This window comes from Buceros rhinoceros, unplaced genomic scaffold, assembly GCF_000710305.1.
Source record: "Buceros rhinoceros silvestris isolate BGI_N320 unplaced genomic scaffold, ASM71030v1 scaffold7566, whole genome shotgun sequence".
Lineage (NCBI taxonomy): Eukaryota > Metazoa > Chordata > Aves > Bucerotiformes > Bucerotidae > Buceros > Buceros rhinoceros.
This window is the reverse complement of record NW_010419247.1, coordinates 20437-46626: the sequence shown is the minus strand read 5'-3', so window position 1 is coordinate 46626 and position 26190 is coordinate 20437. Positions and strand designations below refer to the sequence as shown.

General features: G+C 46.0%; 1 protein-coding gene across 1 annotated transcript; it reads left to right on the top strand.

The window, feature by feature from the left end:
* Nucleotides 1-653: 653 nt before the first annotated feature.
* Nucleotides 654-25949, top strand: MTMR2 (myotubularin related protein 2). Its single transcript, XM_010138826.1, has 13 exons — nt 654-727; nt 3929-4023; nt 4204-4314; nt 6207-6308; nt 6998-7081; nt 15449-15598; nt 16410-16598; nt 18586-18771; nt 19652-19858; nt 21442-21534; nt 23021-23134; nt 24536-24712; nt 25384-25949. Exons 1-13 carry the CDS (start codon nt 682-684, stop codon nt 25543-25545), a joined length of 1716 nt encoding a protein of 571 aa, XP_010137128.1. The 5' UTR covers nt 654-681; the 3' UTR covers nt 25546-25949.
* The last annotated feature ends 241 nt before the right edge of the window (nt 25950-26190 follow it).

Sequence of the window (26190 nt, the reverse complement as noted above, 5' to 3'; positions counted from 1 at the left end):
AACAGCCCCCCTCCTCAAACCGCGACAATAGCCTTAGCCTTGATCTTGGTCACTTCCATAAGCTCTTCTCTCCTAGTTCTTACTGTAGATTTAGACCTCAGATTATGCTTTCATAGTCACAGCTGTGCTTTCCTGAAGTGTAGCAAGTCACTGCTACTGAGTCAAATCAGGATCTTTGCAGTTGTCAGACCCTCTCTGAGGACAGTGGTGTGACAAGGTGTCCCTTTTAACTTTCCTCAGGGTAAACTAGAAATTACTCTACTTAGTAGTTTATTGCATCGTGGTAACAGCTGATCCCTTCAACTGGGGTAGGAAGTTCTGTGTGTGACTGTGAGTACAGAGTTCGACTCGTGATGATGGGCTGGGAAGGAGAAGGTTGGAGCATGAAAGGCAGCCACCTGGGAAAATCTGCTTCGAACAGCTTCTCCGTCACCAGTGTCTTTGCTTAAACACTTGTGCATGGCCCAATGGACTGCATGGAGGTCTTTCACGTGCTTTGTGTTGACCTTCCAGAGGCTGAGACATTAGGCAGTATCTCAAGACCTTCGAACAATTTTTCCTTGATATTTTTCACCTGTTGCAGGTAATTATAAACTGCTTGGTTTATGAAAACATAATGAATTTCTTTTCCTACTTCTATCTTTCGCCTAGGTCCTGAGGGAGACTAATAAACTGGCTGAAATGGAAGAGCCACCTTTGCTGCCGGGAGAAACCATTAAAGACATGGGTACGTGAAGAGGAGATTCCTTATTGTTTCCTGACCAAATAGAATAGCCATCGAGCAAAATACCTTGGTCGTCATTGAAAAACAACAGCAAATTGCTGATGTTTTGAGAACCGTGATCAGGTTGTTTCACTAATGAAGTTATTCCGTATCACGTGAACCAGGGTAAATACATGTCTCCTCTTAGCTTATAGCAAATGTAAGGCAATTCAACATACCTTAGCAAGAGTGATGAGGTAGGTTTTACAGCTTTGCATTTGCTGCCTCCTGAGAGGACATGGATGGAATCGGGTTGTGCTTGCCACAGGGTAATTTCTTAGGTTGACAGAGCACAATTGTGTGTCGAATGTTTGTCACAGACTGCAGGAGAGGGTACACTTCTGCTGCAGAGAACTTGCTGTGATATGGGGATAGGGCTTTTTTTTTTTTTTCCAGACATTCAGACATACATCAGGTTTGCTGATACACTCTAGTCTGAAAGCTTGAGTAAGTCTTTTGATTAATTTTCCATGAAAGATCTTACATTCACTAGTTTAACTGCCGCCTTCCTCTTAAAATAATTGGAAGAGTGCAACTTCAGACCTAAGAATAAAAACTCCCCAAATGAAAATTGAAAATACCTCAACAAACCATCCCCTGATCCAAAACCAAAGCAAAAAACCTCCCCATCTCAGTGCTCAATCCTTTCCTCTACTCCTTTCCTGAGGACTCTGAACTTGTGCTCCAACCACGCACTGCAGACTGACATCTAACTTGCTCCACAGGCACATTCAGCTCTGACAGCAAGACTATAATCTTAAGAGTTCCTGGGGAATGATTTAAGAGATCTGAGTTACCAGTGTTTTAGCTGTTGGCAAGTGATGTGCTGAGCCATGTAAGTCTCTAAGACTGGGTGGCTTTTGGAGTAGGCCAGACAGCAGCTGCCTGGTCCAGCAAGAAGTTAAAGGTAGCAAAGCCAAAATCTTTATTACTCATCAGCAATAATTATTTCCTGTTAAAAATGCTAAGAAAGGCAAATTTAATTATCTTTGTATTTTACAGGGAAGGGAAGAAAAATTATTTCAGCCAGCCCAATAATCTAGGCTAAGATTTGCCCTATAAAAAACAGGAAGTCCATAAGAAGGGAATTAGTAAATCCTGGTTTCCAGTATCTTTCTCCCATATGAGTTCTCTTATATCTACCAAAGACTGAGCTTACTAGACTTTCCCTCAGCAGCAGCATTAGTACAACCTATTATACCTGGCATCCATTTTCACAGTGAAACATTTTAATATTTTGGAGATCCCCGTTTACCAGACAGAGGCTGCTGAAATCATACAGCCACGGTAGGGTTAAGGTCAGTCAAGCCGTGTCTGTAGGTACATGTGTACATGTGCGATGCAATTAAGTAAAATTGTTTCCTTAGGAAACCAAGCTAATAAAATGCAAATGTGGAAGGTGATGTGGCTTACAAGCTGCTGAGATCATGCCTGGGATTCCTTACCTGGAAAACATTTTTCTAGCACCTTTCCTCTTTACCCAGGAATCCTGTTCCTTTTCAGATATGAATGCACACTTCTCTTATTAGTAGATTTGGGGTTATTTTTTTCAAACAATTTGAAATTACATTTTGAATAATGTGGGCTTTAGTGGAAAAACCAGGCAGGCTGCTCCCTCCCTTGGTATGCTTCAGGAGTCTGTTTTCAAACTTCTGTCAAACTAGTCTTTGAAAAGAAGTGATTAATAATCGGCCAATAATGAAACACTTGGTTTAATTGGAACTGGCTAGAAGCCTTTTGTGTTTAACTGTCCTTCAACCAAACTCATGTAAATTAAAATAAATAAATAATGAAATTGCTAACATGTGTGTATTCCATTTTACTTTATTTTTAACCAAAACTTCTGTGCTATGTATTTTGCTCTGAATTAGTCACTGCTGATATTTTAAGGATTCTTCTCCATATCCAGATCTTGAGAGTCAGTGAAGACTATGCAGAAGCAGAGCTGATGTGAGGATGATTTAGTTACATGAGTTGCCAATGTCCTGGAGTAAGGCAGTCTCTCTTCCTCCCTTCAGGCTAAATCTCACGAGGTAAAGACAGAAGAAAGTCAGGTCCTCACCCTGACAGCCCAGTAGCCTCACACCCCGTAAGCATGGTGGCTGTCAGCTGGATGGGGCTGCAAGCTGTCCTCCTGACTTCACGTGGCTCTTGTAAAATGAGTCCTGTAGGGTTTGGAAGCTTGAGGTTATTAAAATGGTCCAGGAAATTCTTTCAGAGACCTGGCAGCTCTGGTCAGTGTGTCTGCTTCTGAAAGGATCTCTGTGTGTTTGAGGGGTGTCATTATTTGTTGGTGATAGCGTAAGCCATTGACATGGCATAGCCAGCCAACTGCCGCAGTGGCAGAAGATGGGAGAGGTCACTGCTGGGCAGTGGTGGGGGAAGGGAACAACTTAAATGTTGGCATTTTTAATTAATGTAAAACAGAAGGGCAGTTAGGAGAGGTGTTTTCTGTGGAAAACCAGCAGTACTTCTTACCTTTTGCTGGCACAAGTGAGAAATGTTTGAGGCCCTTTTAAGAAGGGGACTGTTTTGAGTCACCGTCACTCAGACTGAAAAATAATTGAAGTGTTGCAGAGTAACATGATCGCTGACTCCAGACTTAAAATCAGTGGCAGTTGAGTGCTATACAGATTCATGGCTGCTGGAAACTGCTGTAGCTCTGCTGGCTTTTAGCATGAGAGCCTTCTTCCTAGGGATGACCCTGTGTGCAAGGGAGTGCAGAAGATCTCAGGCATCCTAAAAGCCTTCTCCTGTCCTTAGTGGCCCCAACCAGATGATCCTTAGCTTTTATGCATTTTGTTGCCAGCTTCAGTGTATACATCAAGGCAGGAATCCTCTTCTCTGATGGTGTTCTCAGCTGCAGGCAATGCATTAATGCCTTGCTCAGTAAGAGTGAACAGCTTGCAGCCAAATACTGCCTTTTTTTACAGGGATAGCAGTCCTGTGCAGATGAAGGGTTCTAGGTGATGGTACTGGCTTAGAGTTCAATTTATACCCAAACTCTTACTTTCTCCACAGATCTGAAACTTGCATGTTAGCTCTAGGCTAGAACCCCAGTTAAGCTTATTTTCATTTCATGATCTGAAAAGTAGAGCCCCCAAATATTGTTGCTGTCATAATTATACTCTCAAAAATTAACATTTTTCTTCTTCTTCTTTTAAGCTAAGGATGTTACTTACATCTGCCCCTTCACTGGAGCAATCAGAGGAACCCTTACTGTTACCAATTATAGACTGTATTTTAAAAGCATGGAACGGGTAAGCTCTTGAAACCATCTGCTTTGGTTGGCTTTTCAATCTTTAGACCTGGGTGTTCTTTGAGAGTAATTTTGTGTGAATTATAGCTATATGTTTGGGAATTTAGACATATAAGGGATCAGGAGCTGGGGATTTTTTCCCCCTCCCCTTTTTAAACTCACAAATTTCAACTGTCTACAGGACCCTCCTTTTGTCCTAGATGCCTCTTTAGGTGTTATCAACAGAGTGGAGAAAATTGGAGGTGCTTCCAGTCGTGGTGAGAACTCATACGGGCTGGAGATTGTATGCAAGGTAAACTTTTATCTGTGTTTCACAATAGGGGAAGGGGAACGCATGTTTTAGAAGGTTTTTGTCTGTAGTACAGTAGGAAGTTCTGCAAAACATTTCAGGCCGTATGACTTCACACACTTTCAAAAAAGGTGTGATTTTAGAAGTTATTTTCAGGTTTCTCCAGCTCCACTCGTTCAAGACAAGATCCAAGCCTTTATGCAGGCATTGTCTCTGGTGATGTCTTGTCTTCATCGTGGAAACCTAGGCCTGCATCCCACTAACGCAGTTCTCGGGGCTGCCCACCAGGCTACTCCAGACAGACTCCAGTCATTGTGGAGTACCTTGCAAGGGTGCCTTGCACTCACTTGCATTTCAAGAGCAAGAAAGGCGCACGCTTCCCCCTAAATTGTTAGCTGATGTCCAGCGGCTGCTGTGCTTTGTGGGGAGGAACGGGCCAGTAGCTTTCAGTCCTCCTTGAGGCTGTTCTTTAATTTCTCTCAAGGCAGTACATATTTCACGTGTGCTTCTCGAGAACCCTTGGAATCATTGGAAATGCAAACTTCAGTAAAAATTAACAAGTCATCTCGTCATGTCTACTTACTGCATATCCACAAAGTAGATAAAGCCACCGTCCTCAGTCCGAAATCCTTACCTCTGCTGTTCACCAGGGCATGGATTCTGGACCTTGTAGGTCTTGGGCTGCTTAGAGCTCTTGTCAAAGCACTCTCAAGGCTGAAAGGATGCCACTTGCTGGATAAGGGCAGATGGAGGAATGGAAAGGAGTCTCAAACTGTTCTGGTCATTGCTGTGATTTTGAGGCACCAGGAAGCTAAGCAGGCTCTCAAGCTGTGGGCATGCTGAGTCAAGAGCAGGTGATATAATCTGTACCGAATCATCCAGCTGCTCCCTTGACCTATTGCAGACCTGATCCTCCCTGGCTAATATAGGGTTGCTTGTGCTGGCAAGCTATTCCCTGTTCTGATCTGGATTCCTAGTCCTCAGCCTATATGCCAGTTTGCATATAGGTTTGGAGTGAACTACGTTGTTTCTCTGGGTGGAAAACCCAGGCGTGAACTATACAATGGTATCTTGGCCCTATACAGCATGTGCGTGTGTGTGCGTGTGTGTATGCGCCAGCCTGCAGCTCAGCCTTCAGCTGTTTATCTCATTCTCTGACTTGCTGTGCCATCTTCATATGCTTGAACATGATAGCTCATTTCCTGCTGGTGGCTTTTAAACAAGTGTTTGTGTTGTACGCTTGGCTAGAAAATCTTGGCACATTAGAGATGCTTTATTTAGTCTCCAAATTTGATTTTCTGTATGAGTATGGAAAGAAGGTCCTGGGTTACCACTCTGTGGAAACTGTGCTGCTGTACAACGTGGAGAAGTTCTCAGTTTCAAGACATCCTCTTGAGTACTCTGAGAGATGGAAGCTTTAAAGGGAGAAGGTGTAGGTGCTTTGCACCAAACTGGCTGGACTTGGGCTCAGTAGCTCTGTGGAGGTGCTTTGTGAGTCAGTCCTTTCCAGCCGTTTTCTGGCACAGCTCAGTGTGAGAGCCAGGAGGTCTGTCTCACAAAGTCCTGCTGATCAGAGATAGCTTGCTTGTCTTTGAGCGGGGCTCTCCTCTAGATTTTAGCAGCTAGAGGGCTTCATGTGAAGGCAAGGTGCTACCATCAGGTGCCCCTGTGTGCTCCCTCTGCTCCTCTGCAGCTGTGCCAGGCTTTGCTGGAGGATGCAGGTGACCACTGACCCAGCTCAGAGCTGCAATACAGCAGTGTTCAAAGTAAGAAGTTAATCAGTACTAGAAGGAGCATTGTGATGTGACCCTATATTGAATGCTGGCTTTTGGGTTTTCTTCAGATTTTGAAGTGGTTCAGAAATTTGCAATTTGATTTACCTCTTTTTTTCCTAGGATATTCGAAACCTGCGATTTGCTCATAAGCCTGAAGGGAGAACTAGACGATCCATATTTGAGAACCTCATGAAATATGCTTTCCCAGTTTCAAATAATCTGGTAAGTATTTTCTTCTCAGTTTTTGCCAGAAGACACAGAATGGCAGTAAGCTCTTCTGTTCAGTCCTGTCTGCTTGGTACAGTGTTCACGTGGGGTGCGTTTTGTTGAAGAAGGAGAAATGCTGCTTTTTAAATCTGCTTTCGAATTAATTCTGTAGGAGTTTAGATCATATAGAAAACAGCAAAAGTCTACAACTCTGGGGCTGCGTTGCTTCATGCACTTTACCGATACATCCTCGTAACAGAGGGAAAATATTCAAAGCACAGCAACATCCATCAGAGATTTACAGCTAACGGTGACTGAACTGCCTCAAATCTGGAAGGTGCTTTGTCTGCTCTGTTGCGTTTTGACACTGCAATTGTTGCTTCAAATATTGATGGGAAGGATCTATTTCTTAATACGTAAAAGCATTCTTGTCCAAGTAGTCTTTTCTTTCTCTCATCAGTAATGAACTCCTTTTGCCCATGAAGTACTAGGTAACAAACAAACAAGATCAGGGGTACAGAGGAAAGTATGTTGTACTGATTTCCTCCTACAGCCAGTGAGTTCATCTGTTTTACAAAGCCCTAAAAGAGAAGTAATGCTGGGGCTAGAAAAGAAGGACCAGTCATGACTTAGTATTTGAGATATCAAACACCTTGGAAATGAGCTCTGAGTGGGCTCTTAATGGTAAATTTTCTTTCTTTCAGCCACTTTTTGCATTTGAGTACAAAGAGGTTTTCCCAGAAAATGGATGGAAGGTCTATGACCCCACTTGGGAGTACAGAAGACAGGTGGGTATTGTGCCATGTCCTTCCTCATCCTCTCTACTCTTCAGAAGTGAAGCTCTGGACAGGAATATGATTACAGGTCACATGGAGCGGAGAACAGTCCGGCTGACAAATGTCACGCAGGCTGGGTTAGGACATTGTTCTCCACATGGCAGTGACTGTTGACAGCGGTACAGCTTTAGAGCTAGTACCGTCCACTGATGGAGATGACTCAGGCTGCAGAGATCTGACTGCAGGCTTTGGTGGAAAAGCCTGTTGCACTGGCTTAGCCGTCAGCTACTGCTGGCAGGTACAGGCAGCCCATTGTTGAGTTTCACACCTCAGCTCTTGTGTCTATCAGTTTAAGTTTCTTCCAGTGTTTTATCTCAAACAGAAACTTTTAAGTAAAAAAAAATTAAATGCAGAATGTCGTCTTTTTCTTGGGTAATTGGCACAGGGATCAACCTCGGGGGTGTTGTGATTAGCAGTAGCTTGGAACAGGCAGTTCGTTGTAGGGTGTCCAGAGTGGACTGGTCGAAGGTATTGATGATGTGAAGTGGCAGGCTGTCAGTTAAGAATACTGTGGTAAAAACTTGAGTGGTTTCCCCCCTGGGGGAAAAAATGGGCAAGTCTGGGGTTTTATATTGAAATCACTCTTGTCATAAAATTCTCAAGTAGAGGAAACAGCACAATTTGGTGACACATTATCCCTGGAGACAGTAAACTTCTGTCTCATCCAGGTCTACCAGGATAAAACCAATTTTCCTTTGTAAAATTAAGAAATGTTAAACCATATAATTTAAAGATTTATTTGGGTTTTTCCCATAAAACAAAATGAAATCAAACCTCTGTCCTAGCCTAGTCATTCATCTGATTGATGATTCCTGGCATCCAAAACCTAAGGAAAGGATTAATTTTTCTAGCTCCAGTCTTCTAAAAGCTGGGCATGCCTTCTAAATTGGTTATCTAGGCCTGTCATTAACAGATGGGGAGAGAGTACTTCGCTGTTGGGGGTGATTTGTTCCCTCCTAAAATAGCTGCCTAAGATACATCGCTGGCTTCTAGGCTGCTAATCCAAAGTGAGATGTATCTTGCCTCCTCTGTCTTCATTGCAAAAAAGTGTATGGTTTGCAGTGAGATACCACAATCTAAACTCTCAGTAGAGACAAACTCTGGTCATGTGTAACCAGTGACAGCCATTGTAGCTAAGGTTGACTTTGACTGGTAAGACCAGATAGTGCAGTCATTATTGCTTTGTTTAGAATCTACCGCTTTCTTGGTAGTTATTTTAAGGAAAGTTCTGTTTATAAAGAAGGATCTGCAGCCCAGGCTGTAGGGGCAAGATGCTTCTCTGTAGGACGGAGATCTTTGGAGTGAAGACTAAAGAAATCCTGTGCTATCACAACAATCTCAATGGAAAAGCACAGCATTCGCTTAGCCAAGCTTCAGTGACAACAGATGAAGTACAAGAGACATTCTTACGATGCCTGGGAAGAAGGAAGGGTGACCCTTGACAATCTGGAGATAAATTATTTGAATCTCTTAATCCTGGCATGTCTGTTTCTAGAACACAAGCTTTTCTGTCCATATTCATTTTTTACATTGTGATTGACTGTACCGTAAGTTTGGCAGGAGCTTGGTTACACGGTGAAAGGATACCTATATTTACACACCCGTGATTTGCATCTGGAAGGTGCTTTGTCTGTTCTGTTGCTCTTCATGGCCTTTCTGTAACGAAAATGAGACTCTGGGCCATTGTGTCTTTGTTTCTGGTCACACGAGGTAGCCCTGTTGTGTGTAAAGCATGTCACAGCTGAGACACTGCTGCAACGTGTACTTCTCTTGTCCTGACAGGAGAAACTTAGCCTGACTGCTTTTATGTCAAGAAACCGAACTAATGTCCCTTTGCTGAAGCTCCGTGTCATTTGTTTACATTGGAAACTGCAAAAATGAGCCCAAAGCAGGATTTTTTTCTGCCGTAGTCTATCTGAATTTTACCCATGATGGGCCACAGTCATTCCTATTCCATCCAAATCACACAATCCATCTGTTCCAGTAGCTTATCTCCAAAAGTGACCAGCACCAGCTGCTGAAGAAGAGGCAAACCATGGTATAGTAGAAGTTTATGTTGTGATTTGGCCAGGAGGAGAATTTAACCCCCTTCGTTAGATTGATTTAGGTCCTGCAGCATGAAGCTTTGTCCCCGTTCAAACTTTCAGATATTTCAGTCTGTTTATTTAATTTTGGCATTTAGAACTATGGATGTTCAATTCATCTGTGTGGCTGTCTTAGCCTTTTTTCTTAATCCAGCAAGGTTCTGTTAAAGCAATAACAAACACTACAGTAAATCAGGTTTATGTCCTGAAAAGGCAGCAGGGATTCGTTAACAGCGAAACAAAGCTGGCATCATCAAATCAGATAATGGGATTACCTGTCTCTGACGGCATGAATTGTGATCAGAAATAGAAAAGTGGGACATATGCGCTATCTGCAGGACCTTTTGGAATTGGTTTAAAAACTATTAGAGAAGAGCTGGCCTAGGGCATAAGCAGCCCAGCAGCATGGCCAGGCGTTAACTTGATGTGTCTTAGGCCAGGTCAGACATTTCCCTGTGGGAGCAGGGACACAGAGAGAGCGGAGTGGAGCAAAAGTAGAAGCCATCTACCAGGCATCCAAAAAAGACCTTTAGGGTAGGATCTGTGGTAGGATCTATGGTAGTCATGGCAAGTTTGTGTGTGGTATGATTTATTTATTATAATTTTTCTTTCAGATTAATATAAGTGTGTTGGTATGATGGAGATTGTGGCAATCAGGAAAAGGAAAGATGTTCAGTAAACTCCTGACTTCTCTGTTAGCATTCTTGGGAAAGATGGAAATAAGTAACTTATTAAAAATCTGTGATTGTGTGAAGCTACAGGGAGTAATAAACAACCTGTAGAGAACAAAAGGAACTCAGAGAGGTTTGGTATTTAGTCAGTAAATGGAATCACATGTGGCAAATGAAATTTAAAACAGAAATTGCTCCCTGATTTTTATTACACACGGGCTGGCAGAGTATAAAACAGAAATGCTAAGTGAATAAGACTCAGTTGAAACCAAAAGGCCTTGATAGGCCTTTGGAGTAACTTAAAGCTTTCATTTTCCTTAATAAGGTGGGGAGCATTTGGAAAATATTACAAGGGGCTGTGAAGCTGGAAATGTGTGATGTTCCCCTACAGAAGTGATGCTTATCTAATCCGGTGCTCTGGTCAGATCTGCCAGGGCACCACAGTATAGGGCCGTAGTTGCTGCTTTCAGAGAAAACATCTAGAAATTAATAGTTCAGAAGAGAAGGTGACCTGTTTGAGGATAAAAGAAGTGCCCAGCATTAGTATACAAGCAGAGTGGGAAAGGTAGAGCATGAGAACAGTGTCCTAGAGAGGATCACTGGGTGTAACTTAGGGGAGTAGAATGAGAATTGAACTGTTCAATGTCCCATGGTTTAACTGAGGTCCTGCTTATGCTAGGTCTGTCTCTACTGGAAAACAGAGTGCTAAGAGGACACAGCCTGTGCTGAGAAGACGGCAGAGGGACCAGCTTAGCTCTGGCAGCTGTATCCTGTGTCAGTGCAAGGATGCGCCTGAGCTGATGTGTTCAGCCTCTTGGTATCTCATGGTTCAAACCAAGTGTGAGAGAGGCAGTGCTGTGTGTAACTCAGGACCCTCCCTGCCTTGCCTGCTGCAGCTCAGGGTTGGATCAGCATGGCTAAGATCGGAATCGGTAGTTGCAATAAGGGAATGCATCCATTATTATAAGCCTGACACCGGATGTGAGAACAGCCCGGCTGCACTAAGTCCAGGCGCTGCGTAAAACAAGCATGTCGGGTGCACAAATAATAACGGATTATTTACATGCAAGGAACGCAGGTTCTTTGGGATTGCCGGTGATAAACTGATGAACTGCAGTGTGGCTGTAGCTCTGCTGCCAAAGAAATACCCAGCGCTATGGGTCCAATACCCAATACGCAGCAGCCCGGCTGCGTGGTAAAACAAACCCGTGGGATGCACAAATAGACCGTAGAAACACAACTGCGATTATAAACTAACTCACGGGGAAAAATAAAAGCACTCAGCCTGGCTGAGGTTATGAATCTTACCCACGAGGTGTCCCTGCTGGGGGCGGGGGGTGTGAAGAAGGAGCAAATCTATCAATTCGTCCTTTCAGTTTGGTTCTGAAGCTCTCGCAGCCCAACTTTAGGGGTGACATTGGGGTAATACTTATACCTCATTGTTCTTGTTACATCAGCGGGGTAGACTGTGGGTGGGTGGGACTGTAGGCAAGCTTATCACTTACGTTAATTGCACAAAGTCCATTAATTTACACCTGCATGGACATCTGTAACACCTTGTTTTGTTCTGGGTGAAAAAATAGAGGAATTTGACTGCACTTCGTTTCAACACCCATCACCAGATACTGATCTAGTGGTAGTTGTAGTCCTGAGATTGCCAAATCTCCTGGTGCCAAATTTTATCGACGACAACGAGCTTGCAGGCATTCAGCTGCCTTTTAGCTTTGTGCAGACAGCAACAGTCTGCTGGATCCTGCAGAGATGTGACTGTGTGTAATTCCAGCAAGGAAATTGTTTTTTTCCTGTCAGTGAAAGATTCTCATCTGCTTAAACTTAAACATGTGCTTTGCAAGGGACTGGTTTCAGTGCCATGTTTGTGTGTCTTCAGCAGTGTTTCCCTTCAGACAAAGAAACCACATCTTCTACAACATGCATAGATCAAGTGATAACTGAGCACAAATCATTAAAGGCATGAATGACCATCCAGAGGGAAACCAAGGCTGGTCTGTGTGTGGAGATGACACAAAGGCTGCATCTCTGTGGTGAGCTGATGTAGATGTCAGGCATGTTCCCAAGCGCTGGGGCACCTTCACTGCAAGTTCAAGGCATAGCTTCAGTCCAGGCTGTTACCATCCCGTTTGAGCTGAGTGCGTCTGAGCACCTTTAGCCATGCACGAAGATACTCTTCCAGCAAGATGCATGCAGATTGAGAGTAGGAAGAAATTTTTTACTGGCTAACCCACAAAAAAGATAGCTGAGATTTAACTAGCTACTAGGCTGTGCATTAGTACTCACTACCGCAGAGGAGCGTCTGAAGAGGCTTACCTGGCCAGACAGTGACCAGTGAGAGGAGGAGGATCAGCCTCTGCACCTGCCTCAGCTGGGTGGTTGTTGTCACCTGCCACCAGTAATGTCAATGCCAGCACGCCAAGCTGTTGGCCCTCACCCAGTGACTGCCTACTAAACTCACAGTTGTTCCTTTTGGATTTTATACCTTTTCATTATATTGTTTTCCCCCTTGAAACTTCGAGCTACCAGCAATCCCCATCTCAACAATCCTCTTCCTCTATCCTCAGTTTTAAATTTCTCTCCTTCCTACAGATTTTCACACAGCTCTTTCACATGGCTTTGCAGTGTCCTTGGCAGTCTGAGCCGTGGTTGTGGTGTGCAGCTGGGCCACACCAGAGCTGGGACCTGAAGAGGTGTTCAGGCCCTTGTGGAGTAGAGAAGAGGGCAGGCTGCAAGGCCAGCTTGCCTGCTGCCAAACCTGGACACAGGCTGATGCAAGCCAAGGACCTCCAGTAGGCAGTTGGGACAACCTGCCCTGTTTTGAGGTGCATTGTGCCAGTTGGTCTCAGTGAGAATGGTCACGGGCACATTTAATTTATGACTATGGTTGTGGCCATCTTGCCTTGCTCACTTTGCCCTCTGGTAGCAACCAAACACTGAATTCTCCTGAAATCAGGGTCTCCTAGCAGCATTAGATTACCTGGAGAAGACAGACCTTGCACACCAGCAGGGGCAGCAAGCTCTGGTCACTAATGTGGGCACCCAGCAGCCATGTTCCCTAGCAGCTTCAGGACAATCACAGGTGCTGATAGTGGGGCGAGCCTGGGTTCTTCCTGCAGGTCCACAGGCAGGAGGCTCCAGAGCTGGTCCTGAGTCTGCAGAGGCTTCTTGAGCTACATCTGTAACAGTTGGGGTTGGTTCAAAGGTAGGCTTTTGGGTGCTTACAACTTACCAGGAAGCAGTGAAACGCATCTTACATGCGGAAATACCAATGTGCTTTATGTCATCTTTAGCTTTTTCTATTGATTCCAGCTGGAGAAAGTGCAAATCTGAAGGAGAATGAATAAATGCAGAAACTACACTGCATCATGGCAACCGTCCTGGGAAGATGCAAATTCAGCTTCGCTGCTAGCCCACTTTGCTTGTTTCTGTTTGCTTTGAGTCCTTAGGGAAAGTCACGATCTGAATCCAAAGGCCTCTTTGGGTGGAGCTGTGATTCAGTGTTCCTGCGCCAGGGGAAGGCAGACATTCCCTGTGATTCAAAGGAAATTTGAGTGCTGACACACAGCATCTTTTCTTTCACTGGGGGCTTGTCATGGATTTTCCTGGACTGGGCTATTGCAGAGAAAAGATTTCACTCAAATGTGTCAGGGTGGGAGCCGAAAGACTTGGAGCTTGTTGGTTCTGGACTGAGCAGCGTGTGCTGAAGCCGTCCTGCCCAGCACTGTGAAGAGGGAGCTTTACGGTGCCAGTGACTGCTTGATCTTCTCAGTGAGCCCTGGTAGAGTCGCAGAGTAGAACAACAAGGAGCTTTTCTTCCATGTAACTGCTTGTCAGCTCCCATTTTGCTTGCCAAGAGAGTGCCAACAGCATAGTTTTAAATCAGATTTGGGGGAGGTGAAGTCTCCAAGCATTGCTGATGGATCCATTGCGGCGCAGCCCTGTACTTACTAGGACAGGGCTGAGAACATCTGTCGTTATGACTGAGTCATCTGCCATTAGTTCGCTTCCAGAGAGTAGCCAGTTTGATCACAGCTGACGAGCAGCTAAGAGCAAGAGTCTTGCTATTCCTTGGGTGACAGCACAGCTGGTGGACCCAGGAGATTCCATCCTTGCTGTGTACAGCAGGTAGACCTCTGAGCAAGTTTTATCCACCAGTGAGCTTGAACTGTGTGTACACACTATTTGATGCCTGTTTCTGTCACTTCTTCAGCTTCAGGCAGTGCAAAACCAGCTTTCCTGTAGGGTTTTGGGGTACTAATCATCCTGGCAGCTCTGCTGATTCCTTGTTAGTAACATTTCCTTCCCAGGGAGGGCCCCAGGACCAGGGGTGGTTCACAAGCAGGGTGTGACTGGTATTAGACAGAAGATCTGTCCTCTCCTCGTATTTCTAACCATGACCCTGTTTTGACAGCATGACTCACTCCTCTGACAGGGAACCGGCTTCAGTCTGTGTGGGTCAACCATAATTACCACAGCTCATCTGACATGTGTTAGATTTGTCATTTATTTCCTGTGGGAGTCACGACAGTGGTAATCAGTGTCCCACCACCCTCCTTAAAATGAAGTATTGTTTATTAGACCAGAAGCATCTATTGTTTTAAGAGCTGATGTTTCTGCAAAACAGGCTCTGCTTAGCAGTCTGGCCGTGTTCACTGGCTTCCCCACAGAGATGCTTTGTGTTGGTGCTCACCACTGCTGCACAAGTGTCTGTTCAAATCTCCCCTTGCAGGCACGGAGTGGTGACCACACCATTTTGATCCGTTAACTCCCAGCGTCAGCCAAACTAAGTTTGTGGGTTGTCAGCATCGTCCCCATTACGCTTTGGGTGTTACCTGGAGGTTGTCATCTGGGAAGCTGTTGAGTTGCTTCCCCACCAGGGCATGCTGAGCCAGCCAAGTCAGACGTGTACAACCAGAGAGCTTAGTCTGAGAGGAACGTGGGGGTCACACATCGCTGTCTGGATCGCATACTGTCACACCACCAAAGACATACAATTATTAGTTTTTTGGTGGTTCTAGGGGCTTGCACATCTGTGCCACAAACACTGAACAAGGCCCAAAACAGATTGATTTTTGGGGGTGTTTTACTGCCTGACCTCCCTTCTGTCTTCCCCTCCATCCTGTCTGGCAACTCCACTTTCCATCCCGTTTCCACCCACCACATTTGAGCTAAGTGCCAAGAGAGGAGTGAGGACTGTCAGTCACCTGTTCTGTCCTGCTCCTGGCTCTCTTGTAAGCACCATGGTGAGACCAGGAGGTATGTTACAGATGCTCTCAGGAGGATCACCTATGATGCCATGCATAGCCTCCACAGTTCTTTTGCCATAGGTGAGCCTGCCTGCAGTCTTCTGGTTTTCCTGTTCTTCAGTGACCTGAGCAAAACATCTCTGGGAAGAGACATGAAATGCAAGTTACCAAGATAATTCAGTCCCTTGCTCCAGCCCTAAGTGTCCTTCATTAACAAAAATTGCCTTGAATTTCAGATCTAGGGATTCGACTGTGCTGAAGTCTCAGAGCAATTCATTTGCTAACCTGCAGTTGTTTCTTCTTTAGGGAATTCCCAATGAAAGCTGGAGGTTGACCAAGATTAATGAGCGCTACGAGCTGTGTGACACATACCCCGCCATTCTTGCTGTGCCCGTAAACATTCCTGATGAAGAATTAAAGAGAGTAGCATCTTTCAGGTCAAGAGGACGCATACCAGTGAGTGTGACAAAAGAAGCCACTTTGATGTGGTGTTGTTATATGCTTTTGGGCCATAAATAATACCAAGATCAGGCTGAGTGGATTGCAGTGAGCACATAAATGGTTAATGGCTAATAAAAATGACAGCAACATGTTTGAGGAGTTAGAAAGTAACATAATCTGCTGGAACTACCGTTGTGAAAGAGATGTAGACTAAACTCCAGTAAGAAGATAAGATAACTTAGCACAGCCCAGACCAAAGCGCAGTTCTGTTCCTGGGAAGCACAAAGCAGCCGTATTTGGTCGATTCCAATTGTCTGGCCTACTCTGGCCTCCTTTCAGGATAGAGGAGTACTTAGTGATGCTCTTGGTGAAAACGCCTATTAAATGAAATTAAAACAAAACACATTGTTCTAAAAGTTATTTCAGCGGTAAATGAAAACCTTCTGGTTTACTTCTCAACTCTACAGAAAATCAGGTCTGTTCCTAAAGCACCTAACTTTTACATGGTGTAACATAGAGTAAGATGTAGAGGGAGAAAGTGTGTTTGTGACTCACAACAGTGGGAAAACAGTCTGCATCCTATGTAAAAGCCAGACTTAAACCTATTCAGTCACCTCTTGTCTGTTCAAACTTTGGGGATGTCACCAGAATGAATGAGTAGGGACAGAAGAGATCTTTCATTCCATCATGATTTAGTAGAACCCAGCTAGTACATGGCAGGATCCCAGAGTAAGCCATTACAGTTAAAGCACGTCACTGGTTTAATGAAGCCCATTTTTTTCTCATTTCTTTCTCATTCTTGTTTTCTTTCTCATTTCTTTCAAAGGTATTGTCATGGATTCACCCAGAAAGTCAAGCAACAATCACTCGCTGTAGCCAGCCAATGGTGGGAGTGAGTGGCAAGCGAAGCAAAGAAGATGAGAAGTACCTTCAAGCCATCATGGATTCTAATGCTCAGTCCCATAAAATCTTCATATTTGATGCAAGGCCTAGTGTGAATGCTGTAGCCAATAAGGTCGGGTGCTTTTTCCTCTGTCTAAAGCTGGGAATTTAGAGCACATTTCCCATCGCCATTTCAAATTAATCCTGCGGATCACAAAGGGTTTTCCACAGTGAAGGGAATCACATGCAATGATCTGGTTCTCTAGACAGACTTTTACACCTGCACTGGGTGACTACTGAAGGTCCATTTGGGTTAATCTACAGTGGGAAATGAGATTGGAAGGGGAAAAAAAAAATCAAAGTAGTACTGAGATCAAACTCACGGATCTTGTGTACCACCATTTTTCATTTCACGTGGTTGAAAAACTGCTTCCTCTAACAGGACCTGAACTCTGTCCCTGTTAACCCTGATGGGAGCAGGGGATACTCAACACTTCTGAAAATCAGGCATCATGGTCTTTAATTTCAAAATATAGCATGGTTATCTTTAACGTCTAGGAATGTTGCTGTGTTCTTCCTGCTGTTATGGAATCATAGAGTAGTTTGGGTTGGAAGGGACCTTTAAAGGTCATCTAGTCCAACCCCCCTGCACTGAGCAGGGACATCTTCAAGTAGGTAAAGTGGCTCAGAGCCCTGTTCAACCTGACCTGGAATGTTTCCAGGGATGGGGCATCTACCACCTCTCTGGGCAACCTGGGCCAGTGTTTCACCACCCTCAGTGTAAAAAATTTCTTCCTTCTGTCTAGTCCAAATCTCTCTTTAAGTTTAAAACCACGGAGCCTTGTCCTGTTCCAGCAGGCCCTGCTAAAAGGTTTGTCCCCATCTTTTTTACAAGCTTTTCATCCACCAGTACCCCACGTCCTTCTCCGCAGGGCTGCTGTCAATCACATGACCCCCCAGCCTGTATTGATACCAGGGGTTGCCCTGACCCATGTGCAGGACCTTGCATTTGGCCTTGTTAAATCTCAGGAGGTTCACATGGCCCCACTTCTCCTGCTTGTCCAGGTCCCTTTGGATGGTATCCCTTCCCTCAGGTGTGTCAACCTCACCACTCACCTTGGTGTCATCTGCAAATGGGGGGGGGCACTCAACCCCACTGTCTCTGTCATTGGTGAAGACATTAAACAGCACTGGTCCTGGTATGGACTCCTGAGGGGACACCACCTGTCACCAGTCTTCATCTGGACATGGAGCTGTTGACCAGTAACCTCTGGATGCCACCATCCAATCAATTCCTTATCCACCAAACAATCTACCCATCCAATCCATCTCTCTCCAATTCAGAGAAGGATGTTGTGGGGGACCATCTCAAAGGCTTTACGGAATTCCAGGTAGATGACATCCACAGCTCTTCCCCTGTCCACTGGTGTAGTCTCTCCATCATAGAAGGCCACTGGGTTGGTCAGGCAGGACTTGCCCTTGGTGAAGCCATGCTGGCTCTCTTGAATGACCTCCCTGACCAACATGTGCCTTAGCAGAGCCTCTAGGAGGATTCGTTCCATGATCTTCCCAGGCACAGAGGAGAGGCTGACAGTCAGTAGTTCCCAGGATCCTCCTTTCTACCCTTTTTTAAAATTACGTCTCATGCCATCACTCTAAGTCCTGTTTTAATGGCAGAACTGCTTTGTTGCACTAAAGCTGATTTTTTTCTTTCTTTTTTTTGTAAATCTGCCTTTTCCACTACTGAGGAAAAGCAATCCTCAGCGTGGGGGATATACTCCTCTGTAATAGTATGGTAAATTTCTAAATGACAGAACAGTGAATCTAATGAGCTAGCAGCTTGAATGGGGATAAACGACAATTACAGAGAAAAAGAAGGCTTGTAAAGTGATGTTCTTGGGTAAAAGTTACAGCATTCATTAACCATGGTGGGAAAGAGACACAAACTGTGTCTACGTGTCTGTTCCCAATGGTAAGATAAATCCAACATTTTCTGCCTGCTTTGGATAGCACAATCACTGTGGTATTTTGTCAGCTGATATTTGGTCAGGACAAATGATTGGGATAGAGTATAAAATACGTTTTTGCTTAATGATTTGTACGTGGGTTTTGTTCTTCAGGCTAAAGGAGGGGGCTACGAGAGCGAGGATGCCTATCAGAATGCAGAATTAGTGTTCCTGGACATTCACAATATTCACGTTATGAGAGAGTCGCTGAGAAAACTGAAAGAAATTGTGTATCCCAATATCGAGGAGACTCACTGGCTGTCTAACCTAGAGTCAACTCACTGGCTAGAGCACATCAAGGTATGCGTGTCTGCATCCGCGGGGTGTGGCTCGGTAACCACCAGTCTGGTCACTGGGAAATGTATGCACAGCCATGTATCCACGGCTGGAATTTCATTCCATGAGCAATTTAAAGACTTAGAATTTGTTCTCAATTTATAAACAACTAAAACCACAGTTTTCTTGGAATGGGAATTTTGAGAAGATGGGAAGAGGGGCAAGAGAGGGGGTTGAAACACTGTAAGATGGTGTTTTGGAAATGAGGAGTGTTCCTGGGTAATGTGTAATTGTGAGAGCCCTGGTTTAAAGCACAGGAGTCCCAGAGTTTCCAAGCTCTTGACTCCATGATCCTTGACATCCTGGTGTTACTGCCTGCTCCGGACCAGCAAATGTTGGGAGTTTGTGTCCCGTCGGCCTTTCAGAAATCCCAAGAGAGTCAGAATGAGCAGGGCAAAATGCTTCAGCTCCTACAGATGTTGGTTTTCAAATTAAGCTCTTTCTTTCCTAGAAATGTCCACCAGCTTACGTTGTCAACCTGCCAATGCAGACAGCGGCAAATCTGCCTCGGGGCAGTTCCAAGGCAATGGCCATTTTGTGTTCGTGTTGGACACAGAATGCTCCTGCCTTTAAATCCTGACCTGTCTGAAGACTGAGCTTAATGCAAGGGCTCTCCTAGGGTTGTGCCTACTCTGCAGTTTAGATGTGTTGTTATCATCTTGCTGGAAGAAGAAATGCGTTCACCAGTTGGCTGTCCTGGTTATAAAACAGTTGGAACTGATTTGCCATTCTCCTTGGGGCAGACAGAGCCCTTGGTTTGTCCTGTGTTGTCACTAGCCATTTTTCATTTACAGTTTCTGTTCCAAAGAGATTTTGTGACTTTTTTTTTTTCCCCTTGTCCTAGCTCATTCTCGCTGGAGCCCTTCGGATCGCTGACAAGGTGGAGTCGGGGAAGACATCTGTGGTTGTCCACTGCAGCGATGGCTGGGATCGGACAGCCCAGCTGACCTCCCTCTCTCTGCTCATGTTAGATGGCTACTACCGAACTATCAGGGGCTTTGAAGTGCTAGTGGAGAAGGAGTGGCTGAGCTTCGGCCACAGATTTCAGCTGGTGAGTCACTAGCCCTTGGAAGGCACTGAACAGAAATTTATTGTCCACCTTTAAGGATTTCAGAGGAGTTTAGCCTTTCTTCGCAGAAGAAAGGTGAATGCTGCTGCTGTTGTTTTCTGCTTATAATTCCAGTCATCTCTTAACCTCCTTGGAGACAGTGTTGGTTAGATATGAGGAACACATGGTATTAAATCACTCAGGTGCCTGACTAACACGTCACGTTCCTGTGCTCAGGCTTAAACTAACAGTGTGCTTTAGGTTCAGGGTGGGCACCTCTGCTGGAAGTTGGCAGAGACCAACTGTGGTGTTTTTTTGTCTGTCTTTCCAGTACAGTCCATTTTCTGAGACTGCTTGGACACCATCATCTAACAAATGCCTTGGTATTGAAGAGCCTGGAGAATTTGGTTATGGCCTCGACCTTATATTTTCTTGAGGCATGTTTTATTTTTGGGAAGGCTTTTAATTTTTTAGGAAGAGCTCAGCAGTTTGAGACTGGACCAAGAGTAGCTTGTGGTTGTGTCCCTAGAGTTGGCAGAGAGGCAGCTTTGTGGACTTCTGATGCAGCAGTTTGTTACCGTTTGCACTGGTGGGAATTGAGGGAGCCTTTCAGCAGAGTCCTCTTAATCTTTATTCCTATCGCGTGTGGCTCATAGCTGTTCTCTTGTGGTAGTTTAATTCTGGCAAGGTAATTTTTTTCCTAGAACAAGGCTGTTTACAGCACATGTGATGGTGGTTTGCATAGTCAAATGCTCCGAGGAAGGCAGGTAAACCGAGGCACTAAGTGACTGAGGCTCTGCTGCAGCAAAACCATTACCTGGTGTTGGAATGATGAGGTTTTTAGCTTCCCCATCTACTCAAAGAAAATAATGATAGTGATTTCCTTTGGGAATCTCCCCTGAGGGGAGAACAGCATTACAGAAGAGGTCGGGTCCTCTAGCACTTCCATGTTCTGGTTCTGTCTTTGTAGGTTACTTGGGGTTCCTGGGTAGTACGTAACTTCTAACGTACTGTCCTAGTTATAAGGAATCAGGCCTCACATGTTTTGGCCACACAGCACGGTCAGGGTTGGAGGCCTCTTCTGGGGATACTTTCATCACTGCCTGTCTTGAGGTGGCAGGAGATGGGCTGGGCTAGTGTTTGTACAGCACTTGGAAGCCGCGAGGTGTTGTGTGACGGTTATCGCTGCATGCCGTGCCTGTAGGTAGTGTTTAGATCTAGCACACTGTACTACTGAAGTAGCCAGGACGACAGCTGCAACTGAAGCAAAAAGCATTCTTGTTTTCCTTTTTTTTCCCTCTGAACTTTAGCTATTAACTGAAACCAGTGCCAGCATAGCATCTGGAGCCTCTACTCCAACAACTCTTGTTTTAATTTAGCATGAAAATATCCCCATAAAGAAATTTCACTTCAAAGACAAAGGCAGTAGCTGTCCTTTACTTCCACTGATATGGACAAAGCAAAATCAAGACTCATCTGAACCTTCTTAAAGGTGCTGGTAAAGGCTTGGGTGACTGAGAGGAGAGCCCAGCAGTTACTCTGGAAAGCCCTGTGCGACTTGTGTCCTTTGTCCTTCTCTGTTTCAGAGAGTTGGCCATGGAGATAAGAATCATGCAGATGCCGATCGCTCTCCTGTCTTCCTCCAGTTCATTGACTGTGTCTGGCAAATGACAAGACAGGTAAATTGCTGGGTGGCACTTGTGTCCACAAAGCCGGTGTCCACAGTGGCACGGTACCTGGCCACAGGAATACTCTTCAGGCTGACCTGCACAGGTTCTCCTTCCTGGGCTTCTGCTTTGGTTTTGACTCTGGCAACAAGTTTCCTGGGAGCCTGTTTAGCAAAGAGCCTGAATGCACAAGTGCACAGGAAGGCACGACTTTAGCTTCATCAGATTAGCTAGTGAGTGGGTGCTGCTTACCTACATGCTGCTGTAATGAGTATGAGCTTGTGAGAAGCAGCTTGCCTCCCCCTGGAAGAGGGGACAGCTGCCTCACGCTTACCACAGGCAGGAACAGGCACTCCAGCCACCCTCTGTAGCTCAGTGTGCCTTCAGAAGCAAAAGTGACTCAAGCTGCTAATCCAAGTCTGTAGTGTGGAGGGCGCAGACAGATCCCTGTTGCCTCTGCTTAAGCTGATCCCATATCCAGACCTGCAGCAAGACGTGCATCTGCTCCATTTTAACTTCTTCTGAAGGCAAAAGTACTGCTCCTGCTTCATACGTGATGTACAGAGCTGAGCTCCTTGCCTCAGACCAGGAGTGGCAGAGGCCCGTGGCAGAGACAGTTCAGGAGAGATCCCCTGGCTGGGAGGTTTTTCCCCAGGTATGTGGGATCTGGAAGGGTTTTTATGTCTGCTGTGACATGTAAGGTGTCACACGGCAAATGTCAGCTGTGATCAGGCAGTTCACTGAAAAAATTAGGCTCATCATAGATTAAAAGGGGTGAAATGGAAAAGAAGGATGCCACTGTGCTGTATCCCAGCAGAGAAAGGGGGAGGCTACTGTCACCAAAAGCCGCTTCCATCGCGCTCTCCCTGGGTTGCTCCTACGAGTGGGCATCCTGACCTGCAGCTGCTCCGGTCACGCTGCCGTGAAGGAAGACGCCCTGGCTCCCCAGGGCAGCCTGGGAAGAGAAGGGTGGTTTGTGGGGAAGGCAGGCCCGGCCATCTGTTCCTCCCGCTGACCTGCGTGGCAAGATGCCTCCCTGCTGCTCCTCTGGGAGGTGTGTGTCACGCACACAGGTTCTTTCCCTTTGGCCCTGGGAAGCTGCCATTTCTTTTTATGCGTAACTTCACATATGCTTCAGCCTTTTGTTCACGAACTCGCTGCATGGTCTGTTACGAGGGGCAGGCAGAGCAGAGCAAGCTCCAACTTGAAGCAGCAGTGAGTGTGTATAAACACAGCAGTCACACCCTTCAGACCTCTGGCTTTTGCTCAAAATTCCTCTCTGCACATGTAAAACAGCTTTCCAAGAGAGAAGCTCTTGCTTAGGAAAGGAGCAAATACGATCGATCCTGAATATCCAGCCAGGCAGGGCCCAGGGACAAATCCTGTTTTCGAAGTGGAGAAGAGAGGCCAGCTCCTTACTGAGACCACAGAGTGGTAGGAAGTTTATTTGTGATCCCCGTTCTGAAATCCCAGCCTAACTTGCTGATTCTGTCTGAAGTTCCCTACAGCATTTGAGTTCAACGAGTATTTCCTGATAACCATCCTGGATCACCTGTACAGCTGTTTGTTTGGGACCTTCCTGTGCAGCAGCGAGCAGCAGAGAGTGAAGGAGGTAAGACGGCTTCTCTCCAAGGCGAAGGCCTGGTACCACGATGGCTTTAGCTGGCCAGATACTGCTGGAGAGGTTGTTTCAGCACTCAGAGATAGTGGTAAATGCAGGTCTGGGTAAAGGCAACCCCACGTCGTTACAGCTGGGACACGGTTGTTTCCTCCTTGCACACACGGCTGTCTGCTGGAGAAGACAAACCGTTTCCCCTGGGGCAGTCCCACTGCTCTCAGCATGGCTTTCAGCTGCTCACTGGTGGTTGAGTCACTCCTGGCTCCTGCATGGAAATGCAGATTTTCTTTGAACTTCAGTTTCATGTAACCTCGTCTGTGGAAACTGGTACCCTTTTGTCCTCCCTTTCCCTAGAAGTGGTCACTTCAGGTTGCTTTTAACTACCAAGTGCACCTTGTCAGTCTGCACACGGAGGCCGCAGCAAGTCTCAGTGTGTGTTCTTGCCGTGCTTGCGTTTTTCCGGGAGAGGACAGAGCCACTGGTGTGTGGGGAAGGATGTGCCTCTAGGTCCTGCCGCCAGCCGGCCCTGCCCTGCCGTCGGGTTGAGGTTTGTTTGCCAAGGGAGGAGCGTATAGATGTGTAAGTTCAGAGCCTGCCTGCAGTCAGAAGGAAATGAAGGGACATTCACTCTGCCTCACCTACCTAAAGATGAAGTGCTTTGTCACCAAAAGGTTGCAGCCTGACATCACAGAGGTACCTTGAAGACAGTGTTGTGTGGACCCGATGTGATTATATTTAATAACACATCAGTTAAAAGATAAAAATAAATTACTGTAATTCAGAAGTGACAGCATTGTACTGTGCTGGAATCAGGGTCCTTGTTTCTCCAGAGCCCACAGTGATTGAACAATTGTAATTTCCAGAGGAGAAAACCCGCATGCTGTGTGCATGTGGCTTTGGGGTTTTTTTAAGGCCTCAGCCTAGCAAAGTACTTAATCTGGAAAGCACTTCCACACTGGTTTCACTGGGACTATTCACAGGCCTAATTATTCCACTAGATCAGGGCCTAAGTCAAATGTTTTCTTTTTTTTCTTTGCAATTAAATAGTCCAGCAAGTCCTCCAGGAGCACTTTAAAGAGGAGAAGTTTAACTAAAGCATTGAGAGGTCACAGGCCAGCGTCCCCTTGCTGCACCGACGGCAATTCCCGCTCTGTGCTGGCAGCTGGGTGGGTCGGAGGGAACGTTTCTGTGCCGGGGTGCGTGTGTGCCTGCCTGCACAGTCCATGTGCTTCGATTACAACCACCACATCAGAGGAACGGGGTTTTTTCTAAGCTACAAGACGACAACCAGCTCTGTATTAATGACAGGCATGTGTGTATATACTGTTGTACTTTGTAGATAAATGCTGGGATTTGTATGGGAAATAAAGCCTCCTCCACCCCCTTCCCTTGCAGAGCCTTCCAAAAAGGACGGTCTCGCTTTGGTCTTACATCAACAGCCAGCTGGAAGATTTCACGAACCCCCTGTACGTGAGCTACGCCAACCACGTCCTGTATCCCGTGGCCAGCATGCGCCACCTCGAGCTGTGGGTCGGCTACTACATCCGCTGGAACCCCCGCATGAAGCCCCAGGTACGCCTCTGCCGAGTGCCCGGCCTCTATTTCCCTCGCTGCTAGGACTAGGATTGCCATTCTGGAGTGCCAGACCTTGGGAGCACCAGAAGTAACGGGCAAACTTAAGCTGCCACCGGTTAAATCTGAAAACAAAAGCCCAGATTCACATGCAAGCGCATGAAAGAGCAGCACCTACGCTTCTCCACAGGAAGGGACAAAAAATCCCTGATTGCCTCAGCGGCCAGCTGCAGTTACAGAGCTTTACAAATCTGGGGCACTGGAGTCAGGAACCCAGCAAATGCTCTTCAGTACTAACTGCTTAACGGGCAGGACTATGGGAAAATATTTAGATAAATCTGTATCAGGGTTTTTTCCCCCACAAAGCCATGAAATCATCTCCATGCTGAGATACCAAGTCAGTGTCCCCCAGAAATGCCAGGGATTCGAGTTCCGTAGTTGCCGCCGCTCACAATATGCACCGTTCGGTTTAGCCACCATTGCACTGTGCATGTTGGATAAACATGAGCATCCCAAAGCCAGAGCAGCTACTCGCTTACCGCTGGGCTGCAGACAGTGACATAACCCCTGTACCTCCTTCCCTCATAGCTGAGGGCCAGGTCAGTGGCAACGTTCTGTGGTTCAGGCTTCCACGCTGACCTCCCAGCACTCAGCTACACGTTCTCTTGCAGGAACCTGTCCACAATCGCTACAAGGAGCTTCTTGCCAAGCGGGCGGAGCTGCAGAAGAAAGTGGAGGAACTGCAGAGGGAGATCACCAACCGTTCCACCTCATCTTCGGAGAGAGCCGGCTCTCCCGCACAGTGTGTCACTCCTGTACAGACAGTTGTATAATAATGGACTTTTTTTGCTGAATACCTTCCCAGGACCCTAGAGGCAGCTTTCCTGAAACCCTCTGGATTTCCAGCGTGGTGCCTGGGAGATGCCAACCTATTTATTTATTTCTCTCCAGGGTAATTTATTAGTACTGTAGCTCTAGAGGAAGCTTAAGCAAAAACAAACAAACAGGGCCCCCTATGCAATATTAACTCTCTCAGTGGCTACATTATAATACAGGCTAATTGCACTTGCCACCTAAAGGAACCTGAGAGCTCTTTCTTTGTTCACTTACGTGCTGGAAATCGCTTGGCTTTAAAGAGACTGTGCACTAGCATGAAATACTGCGAAGGAAAAAACATCTACTCGGAAGTCTGAAAAATATCTCTTTTGCTAAAAGGAAACACCGACTCTGACTCTGTACTGGAGCGGAGCACGGCTGTAAGGTCACAGAGCCCCCCGCTGGTAGTTAATGTCTGCACAGCAGTGTTAACCAGGGCGACTGCCAACACGACCAGCGACAGCGTCCAAAGCGCTCTCCGATCTTCTCGCTTTCCCTTCATGTCACCTAGACCCTAGGAAGCCATGTAAACGATGCCTTACTGAAAGAAGGGGCAGCTGCTACCAGCAGAACACGGGGTGGAGAGGCAACTGTCACAACCT

Coding starts and splice junctions, on each gene's coding strand:
- MTMR2 (XM_010138826.1), top strand. CDS start 682: ATGGAAGAGCCACCTTTGCTGCCGGGAGAAACCATTAAAGACATGG. Junction 15,599..16,409: donor GGTCAAGAGGACGCATACCA/GTGAGTGTGACA, acceptor TTTCTTTCAAAG/GTATTGTCATGGATTCACCC. Junction 16,599..18,585: donor TGAATGCTGTAGCCAATAAG/GTCGGGTGCTTT, acceptor TTTGTTCTTCAG/GCTAAAGGAGGGGGCTACGA.